This window comes from Haliotis asinina, chromosome 4 (assembly GCF_037392515.1).
Source record: "Haliotis asinina isolate JCU_RB_2024 chromosome 4, JCU_Hal_asi_v2, whole genome shotgun sequence".
Classification (NCBI taxonomy): Eukaryota; Metazoa; Mollusca; class Gastropoda; order Lepetellida; family Haliotidae; genus Haliotis; species Haliotis asinina.
In genome coordinates this window covers 76,421,597-76,446,536 of record NC_090283.1, presented here as the reverse complement: position 1 = coordinate 76,446,536, position 24,940 = coordinate 76,421,597, and the positions used below count along the sequence as shown (strand labels likewise).

General features: G+C 41.6%; 1 protein-coding gene across 2 annotated transcripts in view; it reads left to right on the top strand.

The window, feature by feature from the left end:
* Window positions 1-18,799, top strand: part of LOC137281897 (organic cation transporter protein-like) — a 43,460-nt gene extending 24,661 nt beyond the window's left edge. For both annotated transcript variants that reach the window (XM_067813607.1, XM_067813606.1), the window contains exons 2-10: window positions 2,280-2,733; window positions 5,878-6,083; window positions 6,290-6,505; window positions 7,046-7,282; window positions 8,106-8,240; window positions 12,602-12,684; window positions 13,886-14,006; window positions 15,431-15,503; window positions 16,104-18,799. In XM_067813607.1, the coding sequence (XP_067669708.1) occupies window positions 2,443-2,733; window positions 5,878-6,083; window positions 6,290-6,505; window positions 7,046-7,282; window positions 8,106-8,240; window positions 12,602-12,684; window positions 13,886-14,006; window positions 15,431-15,503; window positions 16,104-16,274 (1,533 nt within the window). In that variant the 5' untranslated portion in view covers window positions 2,280-2,442 and the 3' untranslated portion in view covers window positions 16,275-18,799. The remainder of the gene's footprint in view (window positions 1-2,279; window positions 2,734-5,877; window positions 6,084-6,289; window positions 6,506-7,045; window positions 7,283-8,105; window positions 8,241-12,601; window positions 12,685-13,885; window positions 14,007-15,430; window positions 15,504-16,103) is intronic.
* Window positions 18,800-24,940: the final 6,141 nt, after the last annotated feature.

The window sequence follows — 24,940 nt, the reverse complement described above, 5'->3', positions numbered from 1 at the left end:
CTGTTCTTGAATGTGTCAGATAGTAATATTCATTATCACCCATTCTTGCAGAGCTGGATTCCACACAGCTCATGATATATTTTTATGGATATGAATATTTAAAATTCTAAAGCCTTTAGTTTGTGTTTTTCAGGATATTACGTTCATTTAAAGTGATTGAAAAACACAATGATATTCAGATGAATTGTTTGTCAAGGCATTGATTTTATATGATTTTATCCGCTCTTTATGTGGCGTCCTCCCTGTTATTGCCATACATGAAGATACTGAAGATAATATCCTGGAACCAACACCGATGTGAACCAGACAGCTTAGAGACTTACTCCGAATATTTTTGAAAATGAAGAATCTTTAGTTTGGAGGCATGTTGAACAACAAAGGACAAGTAATGCACAAGTCATAAACCGTGGCGATACTGTGGTTGAGCAAATTACTGTTGGAATATTTACAAGAGAGATACTTTGTGTACTGGTCTGATAAGTGGGACTTCTTGCCGGAGGATATGCATAGCGTTACTGTAAATTTCCAAGTTGAAGTGGTGAGTCAACCCAGATTTCTGTAAATATGACAACCATGAAACAGACTTTATGGTATTTTGGAGAGTCTTATAGATGTTCGAACTGGCTTTGTGCTGTTTAGACAAGGTTTATGATGTTTAGAGAGGCTTGATGATGTCAGTGATGTTTGTGTTCAATACTGTTCGGACAGATTTTATGGTGTCTGGAGTAGCTTAATGATGTTGTACTTTTGCATATATTTCTTATGAATGACCAGATTTGTTTACCAATAACATCACACTGTCTTAACCAATATGTGCTAATTTAATACATAGTCACAATTGTACAATCGCTTCTGCTTTTGGCAGCGATTTCTTATGAATATGAAAAAGGGATTTTTCGTTTCTGTTACGTTGATCAGGCTGGGTTACGATGCTCTAAGAAATCAGGGGCAAGATGATGTTCTTACTGGCTGAGGAATGTTCAGGCAGTGTTTGTGACAATAATGTATGGTTTGGTAATTCCTTCCGACTCTGATACTGTCATGACTTTGGGATGTTCAAGCAAACATAGCCTTGAAGATTCGGGTTAGAACTGATCTTCAGTAACCCATGCTGGCCACATGTCCTCGGTTCTGAGTTGCCCAGATGGATTCTCATGCAGCTGGTCATGTTCATTATGTTATATATTCATCCCACCTTGTTGTATACGTTATACATCCCATCCTTTCGTATACCCTACTGTTTTATCCCATATTCCCACATAACTGACTTAATATCACCTCCTTCGAAATAACATCCCTATACCTTTTTGCTTTTATAAACCCTTCCACTGATTAACAACTCAATCAACAGAAAATGAGGCAGACCGCGCCGCCCCACCTGTTTCAATTAGTGTCGACGCAAAAACGTTCTGATCTATGTATGACAAGAAGGAAGATTTCAGCTTTCAGAAAGTCGACGAATATGCCTGGAGGTCAGTCTTCAGACTTTATGTTCCACGACGCAAATGCTGTCTGACACACGTGGCGAGCATAGGCTTTCTGGCACATGTATCGAGCGTATGCTTTCTGACACATGTATCGAGCATATGCTTTCTGGCACATGTATCGAGCGTATGCTTTCTGACACATGTATCGAGCGTATGCTTTCTGACACATGTATTGAGCATATGCTGTCTGGCACATTATCGAGCGTATGCTTTCTGACACATGTATCGAGCTTATGCTTTCTGACACATGTATCGAGCATATGCTTTCTGACATATATATCGAGCTTATGCTTTCTGACTCATGTATCGAGCATATGCTTTCTGGCACATATATAAAACATATGCTTTCTGACACATGTACCGAGCGTATGCTTTCTGACACATGTATCGAGCATATGCTTTCTGACACATGCATCGAGCATGTGCTTTCTGGCACATGTATCGAGCGTATGCTTTCTGACACATGTATCGGACATATGCTTTCTGACATATGTACCGAGCTTATGCTTTCTGACACATGTATCGAGCATATGCTTTCTGACACATGTGGCGAGCATATGCTTTCCGACACATGTACCGAGCGTATGCTTTCTGACACATATATCGAACATATGCTTTCTGACACGTGTATCGAACATATGCTTCCCGGTATGACTTGTTATTATCACCAATTAATACTGCTTCCATAAGCATATGTTAATAAAATTATCAGAATATTTACTCTACTATTGGCAAGTATTTAATATGAATGTAGATGTGGCTTTGCATTCACAATTCATACTTTCCTTCTAGGCAAGGTGTCACACAATGATTTGAGGCCTGTAGTTCTGCGTCGTGCTTGCTGTAAACTCCCTGAAGTGACAGAAAGTGCCCCAGATAGGAAGGCTTGAGCCGGGATCCGCGATCGTTTCCTCATTCCAGCTGCCTGACATTCCGTGGTTGTACCGTCTTCAGCATGCACGTGGAGGAGATTATTGAGGAAATATGGACATTCGGACGCTTCCAGAAGATAATGCTGGTCACGGTTCTCGGACCACGTGGTCTGCTGGGCTGGAGCATGCTTGTCATGTCCTTCACTGGAACAATCCCAGACTGGTGGTGCATTCCTGGGTCTGAAGGGGGCAATCATTCCCATCATGTCAATGTCAGCTTCGACAACACAACGTTTCACAAGTGCTACACCGACGACGACAACGCCACCTGCATCCGTAAATACAGTGATACCTACAACACAATTGTTAACGAGGTGAGTTGTCATATGACTAAAATGATCCTGTGTTCTTATTTTTCAATTGTTCACCTGTTTTCGAAATACTTGATGGTATGCTGTTATGTTTTCATCAAGCACGAACCTGACCAGCTGTCCAGTTTCGTCCAGTCTTGATTGTGCTGTCTGTACTGGCCAGGTCTACCCTCTTGCCGTCTACCTTACTTTTATAGCTCCTCCTGCCGCCTACCCTCTTGCCGTCTACCTTGATGGTATATCCCCACCTGCCGTCTCCCTTGATGGTATATCCCCTCCTGCCGTCTACCCTCTTGCCGTCTGTCTTGATGGTATATCCCCACCTGTCGTCTACCCTCTTGTCGTCTACCTTGATGGTATATCCCCACCTGCCGTCTCCCTTTGTGGTATATCCCCTCTTGCCGTCTACCTTGATGGTATATCCCCTCCTGCCTACCCTCTTGCCGTCTACCTTGATGGTATATCCCCACCTGCCGCCTCCCCTGATGGTATATCCCCTCCTGCCGTCTACCCTCTTGCCGTCTGTCTTGATGGTGTATCCCCACCTGTCGTCTCCCTTTGTGGTATATCCCCTCTTGCCGTCTACCTTGATGGTATATCCCCTCTAGCCGTCTACCTTGATGGTATATCCCCTCCTGCCGCCTACCCTCTTGCCGTCTACGTTGATGGTATGTCCCCACCTGCCGTCTCCCTTGATAGTATATCCCCTCCTGCCGCCTACCCTCTTGCCGTCTACCTTGATGGTATGTCCCCACCTGCCGTCTACCTTGATAGTATATCCCCTCATGTCGTCTACCCTCTTGTCGTCTACCTTGATGGTATATCCCCACCTGCCGTCTCCCTTTGTGGTATATCCCTTCCTGCCGTCTACCCTCTTGCCGTCTACCTTGATGGTATATCCCCTCATGTCGTCTACCCTCTTGTTGTCTACCTTGATGGTATATCCCCACCTGCCGTCTCCCTTTATGGTTTACCCCCTCCTGCCGTCTACCTTCTTGCCGTCTACCTTGATGGTATATCCCCACCTGCCGTCTCCCTTTCTGGTTTATCCCCTTCTGCCGTCTACCCTCTTGCCGTCTACCTTGATGGTAAAGCCCATCCTGTCGTCTACCCTCTTGTCGTCTACCTTGTTGGTATATCCCCACCTGCCGTCTCCCTTTCTGGTTTTTCCCCTCTAACCGTCTACCCTCTTGCCGTCTACCCTACTGGTATATCTATCCTGCAGTATTCGTAGATTGTAGTCTACCCATATGTATGTTTTGTCTCTGGTTTATGACACAGGCTTGTTCTACCATGTATACACACTGTTTGTATGATGGCTGTCAACAAATTTGGCACACGTTCATGAACTCAAACTCTCTGAAACCGTCGACCGTGACCTTTCACGTGATCGCACGCTGATGACTTTGGCGGTTTGTTTACATGAACAATAGTGACTGACTAATCATTATCTCTCTGTGGCGGCCTCCTTTCCGACACCCGAACTGTCCTGAATATACTGTATACAATTTGTGACCGCTCGCGTGTGTATCTGTTATGAATACCTCTATAAATGTTGACCAATGAGAATCGTATTCTTTCACTGCTTCTACACACAACCGTTGTGCCGAAATCGTCCGAACGCAACATACCGAATTCACCCGAACTATGAATTCTAACTAAGATATGATGATTGCTCCAACCCGAATGATCTGACTCTCTCAGTGTGTTTGCTGTACATGTGTTGAAGTTGATGAGGTTGACGACACTGACTCTGATCAACAATCGCGCAGTGTCACTGAGAGTTAGCAGGAGGCGAGCTTGTGTTCTGTCAGATGTTCACAACACGCACCGGCATGTGCATGACGTTGTCATGCGTAGAAGCATAATGTGGGATTCGAACGCACACTCATCGGTTCCTGTTGCTGCCCAACACAGCTAGGCCTCTACAAGCCAAACAGAAGCCATTTGGTAAAACAGGATTATGAAAAACTGTTACCAGGAATATCATAGTCATTAATACATAAATGTTAATGAGGTGGTCGAAGGTTGACAAGTGGAATAGGGGTTCTCCTTTAGCGAGAGGTCTGAACCAAAACGTAAAAGAGACAAGACACATATCTCGAGTTCTCTGAGCCGGGGATTTAGATGGACCTCTTTCATGGAAGGGAGAGGTATCCCTACCCTCCAATATTTTGTTGTCTATTATAATTAATCCTTATCGCTTCAAAAATGGGTTATTGATTGTAATAATTATATAATGTCACACTGGGTTTACAGGGGGCACCTGAGAATGCACATGTCTTTGTAAGTCGTACTAAGCAGTAACCCTTCCGCATATTCTATTGACAGTCGTAAATAGTACAATAGGTACTCCAAGGGCTGCAGTGACTATTGTAACGGACTGTATGTAGGACACCGTGAGAGAGGTGATCGTAGCGCTACAAGTCAATGCTGCACTACGATACCAATGTTATTTACAGGGCTACGATAATTTTGTCAGGCGGTCTGACTCCATACACGAAGCGACCATAGCCGTATGTCTATGTTAAATTACGACCGAGTGTCCCGAAAACAGTGGCTGGATTGCAGAGAAGTACTGTACAGGAAACTCATTCTGTTCTTTTGTCAACAGTTTCCTGAGAAGCTATTGTAGTCACTATACTGAATGGTAAACGAAACTTCGTAATATCGGCATGTAAATACCAGTGAAGTATTTGAACCTATTTTATTTAATATATACACATTTGAAGTCAGGTTTGAGGGAAGAAATGAATCGGGGACGTATAGCCTTTTTTCCCAATAAAGTATTGTTTGAAGTTGAGGTTAGACATGTTTTTGTGTGGTGAAAGAGAAGAGTTCGCACAAACAGAACTTTGAATTGCATGTTCATCATGCATGCAATCAGACATAAATTGCCGGCGTGAAAAGCAGTCGTTCACTTGTTTTCACGGCAGCCACGTCTAACGAGAGACCAACGAGAACAAGCGCTTCAGTATATATAGTTACGCCCTTCTTAGACCTACGATCAGTTTCACGCCAAAAACCTTAACTACATTTCGAATTCTGAATTCGAAGTAATTTATCCATGTATCCGTACAGAAGAGTATTGCCCCTGACTCTGTATTTATGTTATATTCAATGCTTTTGTTCTGCTTTTATTGCAAGTGGGATCTGGTGTGCAAAAGGAAGTGGATCACCCCCATCATCACATCTATACAGATGGGCGGGGTCTTCTTTGGGGCACTCGCAGGGGGGCAGTCCGCAGAGATGTTCGGACGTCGGAAGTCTCACTTCGTCTTCATGCTCATCCACGCCATCGCCAACGTCGTGGCTGGCTTCTCTGTGTCATGGCAGATGTTTGCGATAATCCGGTGAGTAGCTGTGTGAAGTGAGTGAGTGAATGAGGGATATTGTGCAGTACGGTGTGAGTCATAACATAAGAGTTGATGGTGAGTCACAATGTGACTGAGTATGTTTTGTAAAACGTTTGTAAAACTTGTTTATGTTGAACACTGTACTATTCAACTTCCGCACCTTGATCAACGCCCCAGAACTGTGTCTGACCGTTGTTCTTCAGCTTCATCCTTGGGATCGCAGTTGGAGCTCTACTAGTGGTCAGCTTCACTTACTACATGGAGTTCATCGGCAAGAAGTGGCGGTCACTCTGCTCCGGGATGCCGTTCTGGTCAGTGGGCGTGTGTCTGTTCGCCCTGACTGCATGGCTCACCCCTGACTGGTCCAATCTTCACATCATCTGTGGCGTGATCCACATCCCCTTCCTGTGTGGCTGGTTGTAAGTACTCTTGTACTATGGATACCTTTGTGTCCTACTTACCCAATAGGAATTATCTATCAAAATACCATGGATGGGTCCTAGCTTAGGCACTGTATATCATATTAGCTCCTTGCCATCTAATCTGCTCTTTAGAGGTAACAAAACTGTGTGTTCATGTACAACGATGGCTTCTGTCGTTGCTCATACCATCAATCACAGGTTTGCCGGGGTCGATTAGGTAATGGAAGTCGCCAGGTAGAACTGGTATGGAATGACACCTAACCCTGTTCTAGAGTGGGGCCTGGGAGGCGACAGGTTGGCAACCCATAACGTTCATCCATTGATACTTGTCGACCCATCTTGCCGTTTCATGATAGTTGGAAACATGTTTGTTCAGGGTAAGTTCCCATAACGGATAGAATCATGATTGAAGCTTTCAAGAGCGGAATAGAATATGGTATTTTGTGACATATGTTTTCGTAGCTTTTTAAAATCAGTTTAAGCCTTGACACCGCCAAGAAACCCATACATGACACTCAGTTTTGTTCTTCTGTGCAGCTACACCCCAGAGAGTATACGCTGGCTGGCTGTCAAGAACCGTTTAGAAGAGGCAGAAGCGGTTGTCCTCAAAGTGTGCCAGTACAACAAGCGGCCCAAACCGGAACACACCTTGGGTATTCTGAAACTAGTTGCGGATGAGGAGCGAAGACTTGCCCTAGACAAGAAATATACCTATATAGACATCTACAGGGGCGTGAAGATGTGCCGGATGTCACTCCTCATTCAGTTTCAGTGGTAAAGATGTCTTCAGCAGTTTTGTCTGGACTAAGGCTTTCTGTCACAAAATTAGTTTTTATGTCATAATAAATACATATGTAAACAAAAATAAGTTCAAACACTGCATATTCAATCATTGCTACTGAAAGAAACTGATTGCAACAATACAACGTCTGTCAGATCACGAAACATCGATAATCCAAAACAATTAAGCGTGGAATTAGGGGACTCATTTTTCGGTTCATGAAAACTTAACATAAAATAAATGATTAGTTAAATGCTACGGAGACACTTGCAATTTATCCTTTTTCTCAACCACGACTTGAACACGTGGAGAAACATGGATATCATGAACATGTCATACACGGATGGGTACTTAGACACGTGTAGACACCTGGTGTCAATGCTGATTTTCCCTCACAGTTTTCACCGTTAGTGTTCTTTACACCCGGTTGTCCGTTTTGGGGTATTTACGACCTTTGGGTGTAGGGGTAGCCTAATATTTAAGGCGTTCACTAGTCAGATTCGATTCCCCACATTTGGTATAATGTGTAATAATAAATACCCCACAACATAAAAAACCCAAGAAACAAACAAACAAACACAAAAAGTGAAAAGTATGATATCATGTTTTATTATGTCCCATTGTCTTTTGTTCAGGTGATCAATTGCCATGACTGTGCATGTATTTGTGACGTCTTTTCTCGTTTTCTTATACCGTCACTATTGTATCATGATTGCTAAAATCATGAAATCACATTCTCATGTTTTTATGAAATTGTTGTAACAATTTTAAAAATAGTTCTGTGACTTTCGATTGAAATGCTTTGTTTGTATCCAGGGCATGTCTGGCGTTGATCTACTATGGTATTCTGTTTGGCGTTGACGCCCTGTCTGGTAACCTCTGTCTCAACATCTTCCTCCTGAGCGCTGTTGACATACCTGCCGACATAGCGACACTCTATCTCAACAACAGGTACGTGGAACTTATTCTTTCTTGCTCAAAGCGTTCATTCGTCATGTCAACGAATGAGTTCAGTTCCGACATGGAATCAATGTCAGGACATAATTTCTAGAGTTCCCAGTCATGACGTTTATAGATCAACAGCGGCGTAAAAACATACTCACACAGGTTTGTTATGGATGTCAGTCCAGACTAGTAACTGCCAGCAGAGTCATTCATAAGTAGTTGACGAATGGTGCTGAGAACAAAGACGTTTTCACCATACAGGGATCGGACTCTATCCTCACGGGAAACACATAGACATGGTGCTGAACATGTTCAGCGAGACCCAGACTGATGAGGATCATGAGTTATGTGCATCTTATCTTATAAATGTATTTGGTTCACACCCAATTCTTTCACGAACCGACTCTTTGCATAAGTTCACTTGTAACAGAGAACATCTGGCCATTGTGGTTTGTATTTCAGGTTACATGTGTATTCTAGGATACATGTGATCGGGGTGTTTTTTTTTATCTAGGGTACATGTGATCGTGTGTGTGCGTGTGTGTGCGTGTGTGCGTGCGTGCGCACGTGCGCGCGTGTGTGTGGTAAAGGAGGGTACATATGTCGAAGCTAGTGTATGTTTTAGTGTACCTGTAATCGGAGTGTTTTTAAATGAGGGTACATGTGATCACAGCTGTTCGATGTACAGGATATATGTCATCTGGGTGGTTTATCTTGTACTGTACTGTGATCGGGAGAATGGTTTATATTTAATGGCACATGTGGTCAGGTGCGTTTAATGTTCTATGACACATTTGACACATGTGCGTATGTGTGCCCGCGCGCACGTGTGTGCGTGCTTGTGTGTGTGTGTGCGTGCTTTTGTGTGTGCTTTTGTGTGTGTGTGCGTGCGTGCGTGCGTGTGTGCATGTATGTGTAATGTTTATGGATGTATGTGACCAGAGGGGATACGGGGTCATGAAGGTACAAGTGACCGGCGTGTAGTATTGCTGGCAATTTTATTTAAGAATGAGAGAAATATACAGGAATATCAAACTTGTTGTATGTAATTTTCAGAAAACTTCTCCTGATTTGATTGTTTTTCAGATCGAACAAAATGCTTCACCCCATATATACCCTTTGAAGAATGCTAAATATAATGCCAACATGTTCGTGGTTGAAACAAATGTATTTTGTAATTTGAGTTACTAAAGGCAGGTGAGCTTCAGTGCAGCTGGTCTATATTTCATTATGTAATTAACACTGCACAGTTATTACATTTCCCCTGCAATGTTAATAGGTTTGTTTATAATGCATACATATTTATTAAATTGTTATCAAAATACATTCACCATCATAGGGTATGCATGCCTGAATACTGTTTCGGGGAATGTTTTAATACCATATAATTAGAAATAATCACGCTTGCCAGGCGGAGGATCAGAGCGATTTGAACACTATGATCATTGTCCTGGGATAGTATTCCAAACTCCTGAATACAGAGATCATTGTCCTTATGAAGTACACAGAGGTAATTTTCTCTGGATAGAATCATTGAACACCGTGATCATTGTCCCTGTATATAGCCATTATGACCTGAACACCGTGATCATTGTCCCTGTTTAGAATCATTACTTCCTTAACACAGTGATCATTGTCCCTGCATAGAGTCACTATGCCCTGAACACAGTGATCATTGTCCCTGTATAGAATCATTATATCCTGAACACAGTGACCACAGTGATCATTGTCCCTGTATAGAATCATTATATCCTGACCACAGTGATCATTGTCCCTGTATAGAATCATTATATCCTGAACACAGTGACCACAGTGATCATTGTCCCTGTATAGAATCATTATATCCTGAACACAGTGACCATTGTCCCTGTATAGAATCATTATATCCTGACCACAGTGATCATTGTCCCTGTATAGAATCATTATATCCTGAACACAGTGACCACAGTGATCATTGTCCCTGTATAGAATCATTATATCCTGAACACAGTGATCGTTGTCCCTGTATGGAATCATTGTGTCCTGAACACAGTGATCGTTGTCCCTGTATAGAATCATTATGTCCTGGACACAGTGCCCATTGTCCCTGTATGGAATCATTATATACTGAACACAGTGATCGTTGTCCCTGTATGGAATCATTGTGTCCTGAACACAGTGATCGTTGTCCCTGTATAGAATCATTATGTCCTGGACACAGTGACCATTGTCTCTGTATGGAATCATTATGTCCTGAACACAGTGACCATTCGCCCTGTATAGAATCATTATATCCTGGACACAGTGACCATTGTCCCTGTATAGAATCATTGTGTCCTGAACACAGTGACCATTCGCCCTGTATAGAATCATTATATCCTGGACACAGTGACCACTGTCCCTGTATGGAATCATTATATCCTGAACACAGTGATCGTTGTCCCTGTATGGAATCATTATATCCTGAACACAGTGATCGTTGTCCCTGTATAGAATCATTATATCCTGAACACAGTGATCGTTGTCCCTGTATGGAATCATTGTGTCCTGAACACAGTGATCGTTGTCCCTGTATAGAATCATTATGTCCTGGACACAGTGACCATTGTCTCTGTATAGAATCATTATGTCCTGAACACAGTGACCATTCGCCCTGTATAGAATCATTATATCCTGGACACAGTGATCGTTGTCCCTGTATGGAATCATTGTGTCCTGAACACAGTGATCGTTGTCCCTGTATAGAATCATTATGTCCTGAACACAGTGACCATTGTCCCTGTATGGAATCATTATATCCTGAACACAGTGATCGTTGTCCCTGTATGGAATCATTGTGTCCTGAACACCGTGATCGTTGTCCCTGTATAGAATCATTATGTCCTGGACACAGTGACCATTGTCTCTGTATGGAATCATTATGTCCTGAACACAGTGATCATTATCCCTGTATAGAATCATTATATCCTGAACGCCGTGATAAGTTCTTCGGACAGTGTCACCATGACCTCAGCATAGTGATCAATGCAATTGGATAGAATCGGAACAACATTACACCAGCCACGTGCCAAAATGATAATGTTTAGTCTTAAATGTGAAACAAATGACAACACTATAAAATAGGGGAATGCTCTATGTAGTGGCTGTTGTTCTCTTATTATTGTTGTATAAAGAAGCGGATTATCATCGGGTAACGGTTTATGTGTATTACTAACTACAAATAGTATATGGTTATCATGTACATGCACTGTGAAGCCTGATGCTGGCTGTGTTAGTTTTAATGCACTTTTCTGAAGATACCAAGCGACTATTGTGTCAGCGTGTAATTGTGTTATCTTCTGTCCTTTAGCTGCACTATTGCGTGATAACTATGTGCTGTTTCATCCGAGTGTAGAATGTAATACAATGATTACTGCATGATAGACACATGATAGTTGACGCGAGTGAACACTTTGTTTGTGTTTACTGTCCATTGTCTGAGTGTTTGTATAATTCACAAATGTACCAACTACCATCTGTCAAATTGCTACAAATATGTTTTTCTTAGTATGGAAATGTTATCTTAATTTGTTAAGTCGCGTTATAATTCTCAGTGTATACTCAAAGTCTTATAGCAATATATTTAAATTCAAATTCTGAATCTGTTTACATTTTTTCTCTTTGCTGTTGTTTTTTTGTGTAACGCCGCACTCAGCAATATTCCAGCTGTATGGCGGAAGTCTCTACCAGACAATCCAGTGATCAACACCATGAGCATCTATTTGCGCAAATGGGATACGATGACATGTGGTCAGCCAAGTCAACGAGCCTGACCACCTGATCCCGTTAGTTTTTTTTACGACAAGCGTGGACAGGTGAAGGCCAGTCCCAACCTGGGTCTTCACAGGTCCTATTTACAAAAAATGTATGTATACAGTTATGTATATCAAACAAAGGCTGAATTATTACAGATATACATATGTATATAGCTATTGCTTTAATGCATCTCTCACAGAGGGATATTTCAGTAGCTCAGGTACTGTAGATTTGTGAAAGCTACATCGAAGACTTTAAGAACAGCATGCCAAAGATGGGAAGGGTGTGAAAAATGATTTCTTCGGCGTGGTATTTGATGTTTCGTGTTAAAAAGATACTTCCGTTTCAGTGAAAACAATTCTGCACTTTCGGGCGTGACTTTTACATTCGTGTTTAAAAAAACCTACCAATATATTATGTTGCTTAGTTTCTTGAAAGCCTATTTTAAACGTAATTATTTAATGTTTGCCTCGGTGCCACACATATCCCGCTTTGTTCCAGACAGTCAACCCTCCACCCGGAAATCGAACCTAGCAGTTGACGTGGTCCGGAAGTAGTAAATAATTTGGACATGCGCATACTTGTTGTTTCAGGTTCGGCCGGAAGTATACATGTTTGGGCTATTTGGTGTTAGGACTCTTCGGCGCCCTTAGCGTCATTATAGCGTCCAGACATGGTTTGTATTTTGTCGCTCGCGGGGCACGCGTGACAGTTATATTGATTGTGAAGTTAAAAAAAAATGTAGGGCACAGGCTTTTCACGAAGTAATAACTAAATAGGACATGAATAAAAATAATTGTCATGTATCAGCTTTATATTTTTATTTTTTGGTTATTACGAGTGATATGAACACCATAATGTGTTATTTTTGTTATTTTCCTTTGACAATCATCATTAGTTATCATCACTTATTGCTAATCATCTGTACTCGTGGATGAAATGAACGACATAAATACTGCGGCATTATAAACGTAAATATATAACTTATATATACCTGATTGTGATTGTTGTTCAAAATCTTCACGATTGTGGTTGATTGGGTGCTTGAGTGCACACTTGCGTTTAGAGAGTGAGTGAGCGAGTGAGTGAGTGGATGGGTGAGTGAGTGAGTGAGAGAGTGAGAGCTAAACATGTGTACATGTACGTTGGTGAAGGAAGGAAGCAGTTTTCTGCAGTTACTTTGCCATGAATTATGTATGCGTCTACGCAAGACTTACCTGCCCAGTTCTGAAAAGGGATAACCAAGGAGGGTTGGGCCATGTTGAGAAATGCTGACTGGAAAAAATGTCAGCTATTACCGGGGAATCTTGTGATATGCAAGGGGGATTTCAAATTGTGGGGGTACGGCTTAAGGGATGTATACTGTGCGTTGTAAGACTTTCCTGCAACTTCCTGCACAGTTCATATGCATTGCACCGTAAATTGTAAATCATGTCCCCAGAAATAAAGGTATTTAATAATTCAAGGTCCGCGTGATAGTTCGGTCCCTTAATGGAATACCAGAGCTGTTTACAGATAAATATAGTATATCCCAATACATCCTGTCGACTTTTTATGCGCGTAGAACCTAAAGCATCGTGTCCAACAAGGTGATCTAGAGCTACGAGTATCAAACGTTCCAGACAGGAATTAGGATATTTGTAGCTGAGATCGCGACTTCAAATGGCTACCTGAACCACTGCATAATTGGAACAAGTATCATTTCAAAGTATCGAGTGAAATAGTAAACAAAACCGGATAAAATGGAACCTGTTCAATACGGACAAGGTTACGATGGCAAGTTTTAGATGTCCAGTTTACAAATTTGTTGACGGACCAACAAGGTTCTGAATCAGACCGATGTGTATATTTGTTATGTGCCTTTCTTTATTCCACAGCACCACCCGAAACCCGCGGAGTAATCATCACCACCCTGGCATTGGTGGCTAAAGTAGGGGTAGGTTCTGGGTGGACTGCATTCCAGGTCCTCAGTAGCGAATCTTACCCAACTGTTATCAGGTACGTGCATTTCCCCTCATTTATGTACTGAGCCATCTGTAGGTAGGTTGTCACGTGCAAGGGTAAAGCTCGTGTAAGTACACAGTCAGATGTAAATGCTTGGCCAGGTGTAAGTACATGACCAAGTGTAAGTACCTAGCCACGTGCAAGTGTATAGTCAAGTGCAGTTACGTAACCAAGTGGAAGTACATGACCACGTGAAAGTACATGACCACACGATAAGTACCCAACCATGTGTAAGAACTGTCACGTGTAAGTACCTAGCCAAGTGAAGGTGCATAACCACATGTAAGTACATGGCCACGTGTATGTACAAAACCACATGTAAGTACATGGCCACGTGTATGTACAAAACCACGTGTAAGTACCTACGCACGTGCAAGTACCTACGCACGTGTAAGTACATAACCACTTTTAAGTACATAACTATGTGTAAGTACCTACGCACGTGTAAGTACATAACCACGTGTAAGTACCTACGCACGTGTAAGTACATAACCACGTGTAAGTACCTACGCACGTGTAAGTACATAACCACGTGTAAGTACCTACGCACGTGTTATTACATAACCACGTGTAAATGCTTGGCCACGTGCAAGTACATGGCCACGTGTAAGTACCAAGCCACGTCTGAGTAGATAACAAATTGAAGCACCTAAACACGTGTAAGTACCTAACCACCTGTATGTACCTAACCACCTGTAGGTACCTAGGTACGTGTAAGTATATGGCCACGTGTAAATTCATTAGCGTGTGTACGCCCAACAGCCATGCGTAAGTATATAGTTAGAAGCAGAAGGCAGCACAGCTGTGACAGCAAGATGATGTCTCGGCAAAATAGTCATTTCGAAACAGATGGGTTGCCGTTAAAATGAGATGGAATTAATTACCTGAAATGATCATTTGTATTGATGCCAAGGACGTTTTAGCATATAAATCACACCCTTTTCTTGGAAAATATATTGACTCAGTAATGGATAAACAATGAACATCTGTTTACTCTGAATGTTTTGTGAGTGTATTATCTTCCTTAAACCACCTAATGGTTGATGTGTGTGTGTGTGTGTGTGTGTGTGTGTGTGTGTGTGTGTGTGTGTGTGTGTAATACTCTCGTAGATCTATGTCAGTTTTACCTAAAAATATATGTTCATAATGTTCTCTGAATTACTGTTTCACACTTAACTTCATCCACAAAAACATTTGTCTTTTTTACAGTTATATATTTTGGTTCCATTTTGCCACTGGCACATGGATTTCATGCTACAACTATAACATGGTGCTGTAATGGTTTAACAAAGATTCAAGAACTGACTTTCACTTTGTTACTTTGTAGGAATATGATCCTTGATAGCGTGAGGTCCAAATTTCCCTTACCCTTGACGTCCAATGTCATATGTATGTACAACAAACGTTTTGTGCTTCAGGAATCTTGGGTACGGCGCAGCCGGAATGTCATCCCGTATTGGCGCTATCATCGCTCCATTCATCTTTACTCTGGTAAGGTTTTATCAGTGTCCATTGTGGGTTGTAATATTAATATGAAAACGGCCATTGGCCAATCTAAAGAACCAATATGTATTTTACATAATATTGATAATCGATCCTCATTCGTTTCTTGATAGATCTCTGTCTTTCCTATGTATCCCTTTCCGCCATTTGTTCCCCGTGTCTCTCTTCATGTCTCCCCTATTTCATGTATCTTCATCTCATTTACTCCACGTTTGCTCAGCCTCTCCCTCCATTCCCCTTCTCCCCAAGTGTAATTGCCTCTTCCTCTTCTTCTTCCGAGTTCTCACTCGGTTCTCAGTATATTCGCTGTGGGCCTTGGGGTGGCCTACTGGTTTAAGTGTTCGCTCGTCTTGTCGAAGGCTCGGCAACGATACCCCGCATCGGTACAATATTTTTCTATTTTTCCCCATTTTGTTTTCCTCTTCTCTTTTTTCCTGCCCTGTTTCTCTCTTCCTGTCTCTCTTCCTGTCTTCTATCTCTGTCTTCATATTTCCATATCCCTCGTTTCCTACCCAAGCTGTTCCTCTACCTCTCTCATGTCCAGTGCAACATGTACATCATGTTTGAAGTAAGGGTGTTGTGTTGCAGGGCGGAAAGGGTGTCCTGATGCCATTCATCGTGGTCAGTGTCACAATGGCAATCTGTATTTTAGTCGCGGCCCTGCTCAGGGAGACCAAAGACGCCCCGCTGGAAGACACCATCACGTCTAACCCCGCAAACAGGAAACTCATGGACCAAGAGGAACTGGAAAAATTGTAATTAAATCAGACGACCCGCACAGGAGGAAGAAACCATTTCAGCATCATTTTTAAACGAAGCACAATCGCCTTTGCTTGATCAGTGGAATCAAAACATATTGACTTCTGACAAATTAAGAACAAATACTGTGTACGGACTGGACAAACTAAAGGGCGACAATGACCTGACAAATTAAGAAAGCGTACCCTATAAGGACTTGACAAACGAGTGCTCTCGGTGACTTGACAAACGAGTGCTCTCAGTGACTTGACAAACGAGTGCTCTCAGTGACTTGACAAACGAGTGCTCTCTTTCACTCGACAGAGTTGTTCCCTGAGGTACCGGCAAAGGAGCCGCGAATACAGGATGGACTCTAGAACAAGTACTCTCGATGGCTTGAGGCTTTCAGGACTTACAAAGGAGCGAATAATCTGAAAGGACATGAAAAGCTAAAAGCGAGTGCTCTCAGTGGTTTAATAAATTAAAAAAAAATATGACTCTTTTAGGATTTTCAAAGGAGCTTATGCTCTCAAAGAATTTGACAAAGTAAGAACAAGTACTTTCATTGACTTGACAAATTATAAAGTATACTCTTCGGTGGTTTACAAAAGATGGAATACTCTAAAAGGTTTTTACAAACTATAACAAATGAAGAAATAATACTCTTTGAGGATTTTCAAAGTAGCGTATACCTACAAGGGCTTGAGAAGGTAATAACAAGTGCTCTCAAATTATGACATTATTTACGAAACAGCGAATATTCCAAATAGATAAACTAAAACAAGTACTCTCAATGCCTTGACAAATTAAGAAAGAATACTCTTTGGGGATTAGCGGAGAATGCTCTGTGGGGACTCTACAATCTACAAGAAGACTCAGAACTATTAATGCTCCCAAAATTTAAGAACGAATACTCCGTAAGGATTTGGCAAACTAATAGAAACCAAATGTTCCCTGTGTCTTGACAAAATAAAGAAAGAATACTCCATGAGGATATGACAATCAGTGACTTAAGGACACTGTGTACTCCGTGACATGTGAACAACAAAGGTGAGATTACTCGCAGATGACTTTACAAAGAATCAATTACTCTCAGGGGACTTTACAAAGGAGCGATTACTCCCTGTGGACTTTTACAATAAAGGAGTGATTACTCTCAGAGGATTTTACAAACAACTGAGCGAATACTCTCAGAAGACTTTACAAACAAGCGATTACTTTTAGAGCACTTTGCAAACGAACGATTACCGTCAGAAGCCTTACAAAGGAGCGATTACTCTTAAGGGACTCGGCGAATTAAGGCAACATCGTGGAATAAACCGAGTAAAACGTGACCTGAAGAGCGATTCATCAGAATTGATAGGTGAATGAAGAGCATATATCTGTGTGTAGGAACAATGAAACAGGTAAACTTTGCCAAGGGCACTGTGTGAGCGAAATGCGAAAGCTTCGCGAGCATGAATCAGCATTATATGAACAACTCATTGACCTTATCATCTGAACGTTGTCTTCAAGGCCAAGGCTACCGACCAACATGATGTTAATACACTCTCTTAGTCAGTATCTCACATGTCAGTATGATGTTTATGTAAGCTGAAGGGGAATGTGTGCGTGCGTGCGTGCGTGCATGTGAGTGTGGAGGTGGTGTGTGGGGGTGGAGGTGGAGGTTTTGAGATTGTTATAAATATCACATATTGTTATCCACCCGCTCTTCCTCTGCACACGCAACGATTTCTATGACATCGCCCTTATTCCCCATACATGTTAATGTCCCGTTTCTCTTGATGTGTTATTTTTACTTAAAAAATCCCTAATCCCCATTTTCACCGCACTCAGTCTTATATGATTTTGTATATCTACACATTTTTGCCCTGCCGGAAGTTTTGCAGCAATTATGTAATATTTACCCTGATTATTCAGCCCTGGTGATTCTTCCTCGTACTTGCGACGGCCACTTTGGGGCGTGGAGTGACATGTAGCATGATAGTTTGAGTGAGAGCACTGCTTCAGGGTATACAGGTGATTCCGGGAGAACAAAGCTCGATTGTTCTCGCAACAATTTATGTGCCTCTTCCTGTTTGCGCCCCCTTGTTTCACTTTTCGCTTATTCCTGGCTGTGAGTGTAATTCACGCTTTATATGCAGCTCGACAACATACGGCTGGACACATCTACCACCATGTATTTGTGTGGTATCCAGCGTGAGGATCCCACGATCAGAACATTAGAACGCTTGATGTAGCTCTGTTTAAGTGCTGTCTATATGCAGTGTCTTGTCCTGTTTCGTAAAGATAAACATTAGCTTAACTCAATCTCCATCACCTCTTGCTTTACCTGGAGGTTTTTTTTATACCTGTATTTGATGAAAGGACCTCCCCTGAATGCTCGCGACACTCCTGCAGATTGAATATGCTATGGTACCAGCAGAGCTCTGAAGGTGGCTATATTTAACAGTTTTTACATACAGTGGTATATCTAAGCCAACTCGACTTTTTGAATACATCATTTCAAATGTCCAATTTTGACGACACAAATATTAAAAAATGACATACTTCATTTTGGACTGTTGTTTGCTACATTCCTAAACTTCATTTTACGACGTCGTCACAATATTGCTGAAATATTGCATGTGTGAATAAACTCAATTACCGATCTCACATCGACCTATCCGACTTCGAGATATGGAGGTTCCACTCATTGCGGATATAGACACTGTGAGATTTGAAGGTGATGGGACTTGTTTTTGATTGAAACCTCTGGATCAGATAACGTAACCATACCGATACCTCCAATATTACAAACACACGTGTACACATGCATTTTTAAACACATACTTGTCCATATTTGGATTAGATGCACGGAGAAATGCATCTGCTCATATACAAATATTTGTACATAGAAAACTCTGTGCTGTTCGGAAATGCGACAATGATGCTAGAATATCGGATCTATGAAGAAATAGGACACTTGGCACCGATAAGCCATGTGGACCTAACTTTTGAAAAATACTCCAAACGTTTACACTCTTACCTGTACAAAAGATTTGCTAAATCACCGAAATACACGTTGTTATTAAGTGTTGCAAAATATTTTAAACGTTGAATGCAATAAGATGTGTTTGTACTGTAACACTATCAGTTTATCAAGTTTTCCTGATCGTGAAATACCGCCAGTGTGTTGGGTAGGCGAGGTAGATTTGATCTCACCTTCGTTATGTTGCCAGGTGTCCTCGTGGCCATTACAGACAATAGATAGAATGTTTGATTGGTTCACTTTTGGGTGAAGAGCAATACCCATAGGGCACAATATGCTAGGCCTTTCTTTGAACACCTTGTGTCCCTTTTACACACAAACCTTGGACCTTTCCACCAAAGCGCTGCTTAGTTGAACCCACCAAGAATGGGAAGCCTCCCCCAAAACTGAAGCCATTGCATTACCCAAGTTGTAAGAAGCTCTGTGTTCCTTATTGGTAGACAGGTATCCGGTCAACAGATCGGAAGGTACCAAACCTAAGGCACCAAGAATAATGAATAATTGAGAGTTCGTCAGCTCGTTCCTCGTATTTGCCATGCTTTTCCTGTATCATGCATTTGTTTTCATCGCGACGCAGTCATCATTGATATCAATGATTTAAACAGATCTATTAATGACAACGAGTTTGTCTTCCTTGGTCTTATGCTGTGTACTGACCTATGTTTATATTCTTCTTCCTATTGTTATTGTTATTATTGCAAGGGCATTTGAGCCTGTCGAAACAGACAACACGAACTACCATGAACAAGACTGCTGATTCACTCGATCTCTCAAACATTTGAAATTGGATCAACAGCTTATTGATCTTTGACTAGAATCAATTACCTTGGTCGAAGTTTTGCACGCATGTAATCAGGCATCAGGATCTCGAAGACGCAAAACTATTTTTTTCTTGCGTATCCTTAGGGAATGTACGCTTAATACAAATTTGACAACGGATTCTTTCATACTTCCATTTTGTCATAACTTAGATAGTTATATTATTGACATTAACCAAATACGCTGTACCGAACCGTCTTGTTATTGTTGGGTTTGTGTCCTCAGGAGTTGATTATTTAGTCTTCCAGGCGAGTAGAACCTGTCTTAGTTACAAAAGATTTGTTCTGCTGTTCGTTGGACTATCTTGTTTTGTGAACCACTGCGGCCGCTTATAGACTGTCCGTCTACATCATAATGCAATCATTATTCACGTCGATAAAGCAATCATGCTGTGAAATACCTTCAGGGAATATATTCGAAATTACGTATAAATTAGAAATGTAGAGGTAGGGTATGCAGAAAAGGCTCGACCAGCTGATAGAGGTTTCAAATCCAAGATAACGTGCGAGTTGCTGTTTTTCGGAGCGAAAGCAACAACCGATCAAGGGTGTGTATCAAAGATTTGCCGTGATAATGTTTCTAGGTTTCCGAGTACCATACCCTGTGTACCATCAAAGTGTGAGAAACCGGGTTTTTCTGATAAGGAATAATTATATGGAATTGGAATAACAATAAGGGAAGGTCGTGCTTAATGTTAGAAAGGACATGAACGTTTACTGTTAGTATATTCAAACAACGATGCGCGTGAACAGTGAACGCCTTGAGTGTTCAATACGAAGACGCAGTGTCAAGGAAACCAGACACACCCTGGTCAGTACTGAACCAGATGTCAAAGGCACGTTTCGGTTCACATTTCAGACGTTCAATATTGTCGATGAGAATAAGAATGCGATATTGACCTCAGCTGACAAGTGTGTTGTATTTCCATTTTACCCTACCTCTCATTAAAATGTCGTTTTCTTATTTGCTGAGCCAATCAATGTACTCCGCTTACAAGCGAGTAATAGTTTCAGTGTTACCCGCTGGAAATGCCGAACTGTGAAAAAGTCGTCTGCTACTTCTTATTAGTAGTGTTTCGGCTGTTGCCTAACTCCGGTACTACTTATTATGATCCAATACCCGTGTTCGGTAAGATGAATAAGTTGTTCACTGGTCCCTCGGGGCCCATAGGTTGATGTACCCTCTCTGTTTATCTATGTTCTCCTCGCCCTTCGCCATTGTCCCCCCTCGTGACCAGTGAACTTACAGTGTCCAGTTCAGTGGGATGCTACAGCTGAAGTATCTTAAACTCCTCAGCTGTCAGTATGGGTTTTTTGTCGACCAATACCGTGACAATGTTAGACTGGCCAGTGTACGTGTTGAGTAAACATTTCTCTTCGGTGAGTAATGCAGCACTCACCAATATTCCTCCAAAACTGCCGGGTAAATGAAATCCTACACTTCCGCTTTAAGGTGGCTGAAAGCAACACCACCTGAAAGCATCACTTTGTGGTTATGTAGTTGATACGGGTATCATGTTTATCTCATTGATCATAGATTTGCATTGGTTCGGCGATTGACTTCAGCCCTGGACTATAAACTCGGCAATCTCCGGACCCATTCCGAAATAGCCGCTGGCCCTGTAGCACGTGGCTAGTCAAATTCCAGTCGGGCCAGTAAATCTCCACAGTCACTGTCCCGACTGGCTGGTGAATTTTCATAAGGGCTGTTTGGTAAATATAGCTCTATCACCGACTTGTTATAAAGCACGTTTAAATCAGACAAAATTATGGCCTGATAAGAATGTTCGCCAATTTATCCACTTTGTGACAAAACCCGTGTCTACATTCACATTCCGGGCTAGTGAATTATTTTACGGGCTCGTAACTTTCAGGCATCGCTTGCCTGATTGGCTAGCAACATTTGGCAGCCATTTCGCACACAAGTCCCATTTCCAAGCGTATGTTTTTATTTGGCGGCAGTTTATGTGACGAAGAGCTGTGAATAATAAAGTCTATCCTCTACACCACGCGGATCAGTCTCAGGTTACGGTAACGATTGTGATAGGGTTCGTATCAGTTATATAGTAGTTGCCTGTGCAAAAGGAATCTTGAAACTTGAAATAAACTCATTCAGTTTCAGGACCTGAGTTTTGTTGTACGTCATGAACACTGGGGACACTTCGTTTGTAAATAAACTTTAGGGGAGGAGGGAGGGCGAGGGGGCATTCACATTGTACATTAGTTTCCATAACAACCATCACGGTCCCTCGAAATGAGGAAGAGCACAAGGTCTTTGTGTTTCTGAGTTTGTAGGTACCACACCCATTGCTGTGTGTTATGCCAGCGAGTTTGAGCGTCAGAGGGACGACATATTTTCAGTTCCGACTAAAGAATATTATTCAGTGTTATGAAAAAGATTCCGAACAATTCATCTGGGTAAGTTGAGAACAACCATTATTTATTGCGATAAAACAATATTAAAACTTATTCCACCCATTCGGATGTCGTAAACAATGACGTAACGAGACCGACTGGGAACCATAACAGAAGCACTGCTTTTGTTGAATACGTGCTTTGGACGACACGAATAAATTGGCTTGACCTTTAGACATCCTTAACAATTGGGAGGTATTCAATGATTATTCCTAAAATATCTTTGAAATGTGATGATCACATCTTGGCAAAGATCAACGAGGCAATCGTCCTGTCTCCTGGTAAACTTTCAATCAATTTCCTGCTGATAATGGCCACGGGAGGTGTGCGCGTGACCTTGGCGAGGTTGAACGTCATCAGCGTATGAACAGCCAGGGGACAGGATCTTACACATTCCGCAATAATTGGATTGAACACCCACGGCCTTGATGATGACAGCACTGTAAAGACGCAGTGAAATGTGTTCAAAAACAAGTCGGTAGTCTGAATCTAGCTGTTGCCGAGTGTTGACGAAAAGGGAAACAGAAAACTGTCTTGTGCAATTCTGAAAGTTTCACTTAACATTGATGATGTAATTGGTTAAATTTGCACGTGACAATAATCAGATAATCACGAATCACTCTCTGAATGAGTGAGTGAGTGAGTGAGCGGCGCTTTACGCCACATCAGCAGGAGGAAGTTCAGTGGAACAGGGTTGACGCACTTTGGTCATATTTCACATTCCTCGGTTCTTCATGGGACGCTGTGATATTGCTTGACTATTGACAACGGTAGCGTAAAACCATACTGCAACTATTCAATCAACAGATTATCATACGTTTTATATACGTAAAGAGTTCTGACGATCACACTTTAGTGAATAAGTGAGTGAATTTGTTTTACGCTGCTTTTAACCAGATCAGCTTGGTCAGGGATAAATGCATAATGAAGATAAGAGTTTTGATTGATTGAATGATTTTATTTCGGAAGTGCAGGCCACAAGAAACGAGTTACATTGAATTCCATAATGTGTACAAATAGAAAAATCATAAGATGTCAAAGACGACATAAAATATCAGTCATATATCACAGAGAAGTTATAAAACTGACTGACTAGAAACTGTAGTTTGTCTTTAATATCACTTCCTTAGAGACTGATAGAACCTTACGGACATGAAATTAAATAAAAGTTCTTTTTGTATTCACTTAGAGTAAGTGAACTGTTTAAACAGATCTCCATCGCCACAACCACACAGCGACATCAACAAAGATATCATTTTTAACAAAGGATAGCCAAGAATCCCAGACTGAACAAAATATTTACTTGAATATTTCTTTACTGAGAAAGAATACTCCCGAGTATGACATGCTACATCGACCAGTTTCTGAAAGAAAGTCAGTCCCTGGCCACCCGATCCCGCTTGTCGCAAGAGGTTCTGAAGACCAATTATAACCCGGATCTCCACAGGTCCATTTCTGAGAGGAAAAGTTGAGAGATAACAGTAAGCACGATAGCGACATGGAATGTCAAATGTTTACCTCTACTCTTAAGGGTACCATCGCTGTATCTTCAGGAAATCTGGAAACCACCCATTTCAGTCCAGTATCGATGTCAGCTTGCTTCGCAGATGCCCAGTCTTTCATCAGGCCCCAGCCAACACACGCAAGAGAATATAACGTCGTAGACAATAGTGATTTTGCTGCACGAGATTTCATTTGATAGTGGGCAAATATGTTCAGTGCGAGACGAGAAATGCAATTATTTCCCAGTTCTAAATATTAGGCGTGCGCGTACCTGTAAGAAACGCCATTGTTCCCAGTTTTAACAAAAGTCACCAGAAGATGAGAAATCCCCCCAAACACACACACACACACACACACACACACACACACACACACACACACACACACACACATTCAATTTGAATGGAAAAATCACTTGACAGTTACTTAAAGTCCAGCTTGATTTGTTTAGACTAAGCTCCCATCGTTTCCATTGAAATCAGAAACAAATATAGAATCCCAAAATTTGTAAGTAGCAATAAGCACCACTTTATGTTCTGTTCGATATATCTGTAACGTCTTGTAGAAATATATTGAACGGTCAATAAATGATAAAGAGCAGTGAAAATAACTAAACTTTACACCAAATCGCAGCACTATCTTTGCACATGATTTTGAGAAATGTGATGCATGAACCTCGTGCAAGTATCTGTATAAGATTTGCAGTTGGTTCCCCCAAACATTTATCTGTAAGTGGAGCTAAGGATGGTGGAGCAGTTGCTTGTGCAACTCTCATTGGATCCTGAAACATTTTCGTTTAAAATACCGGATAACACGTCTATTTTCACAGCAGAAGGAAACGCTATATTGGCAGCCTTAAAATACTACATATATTACATAACCCCCTAAATATAAACCATACACAATCTTTTTCCCACTCC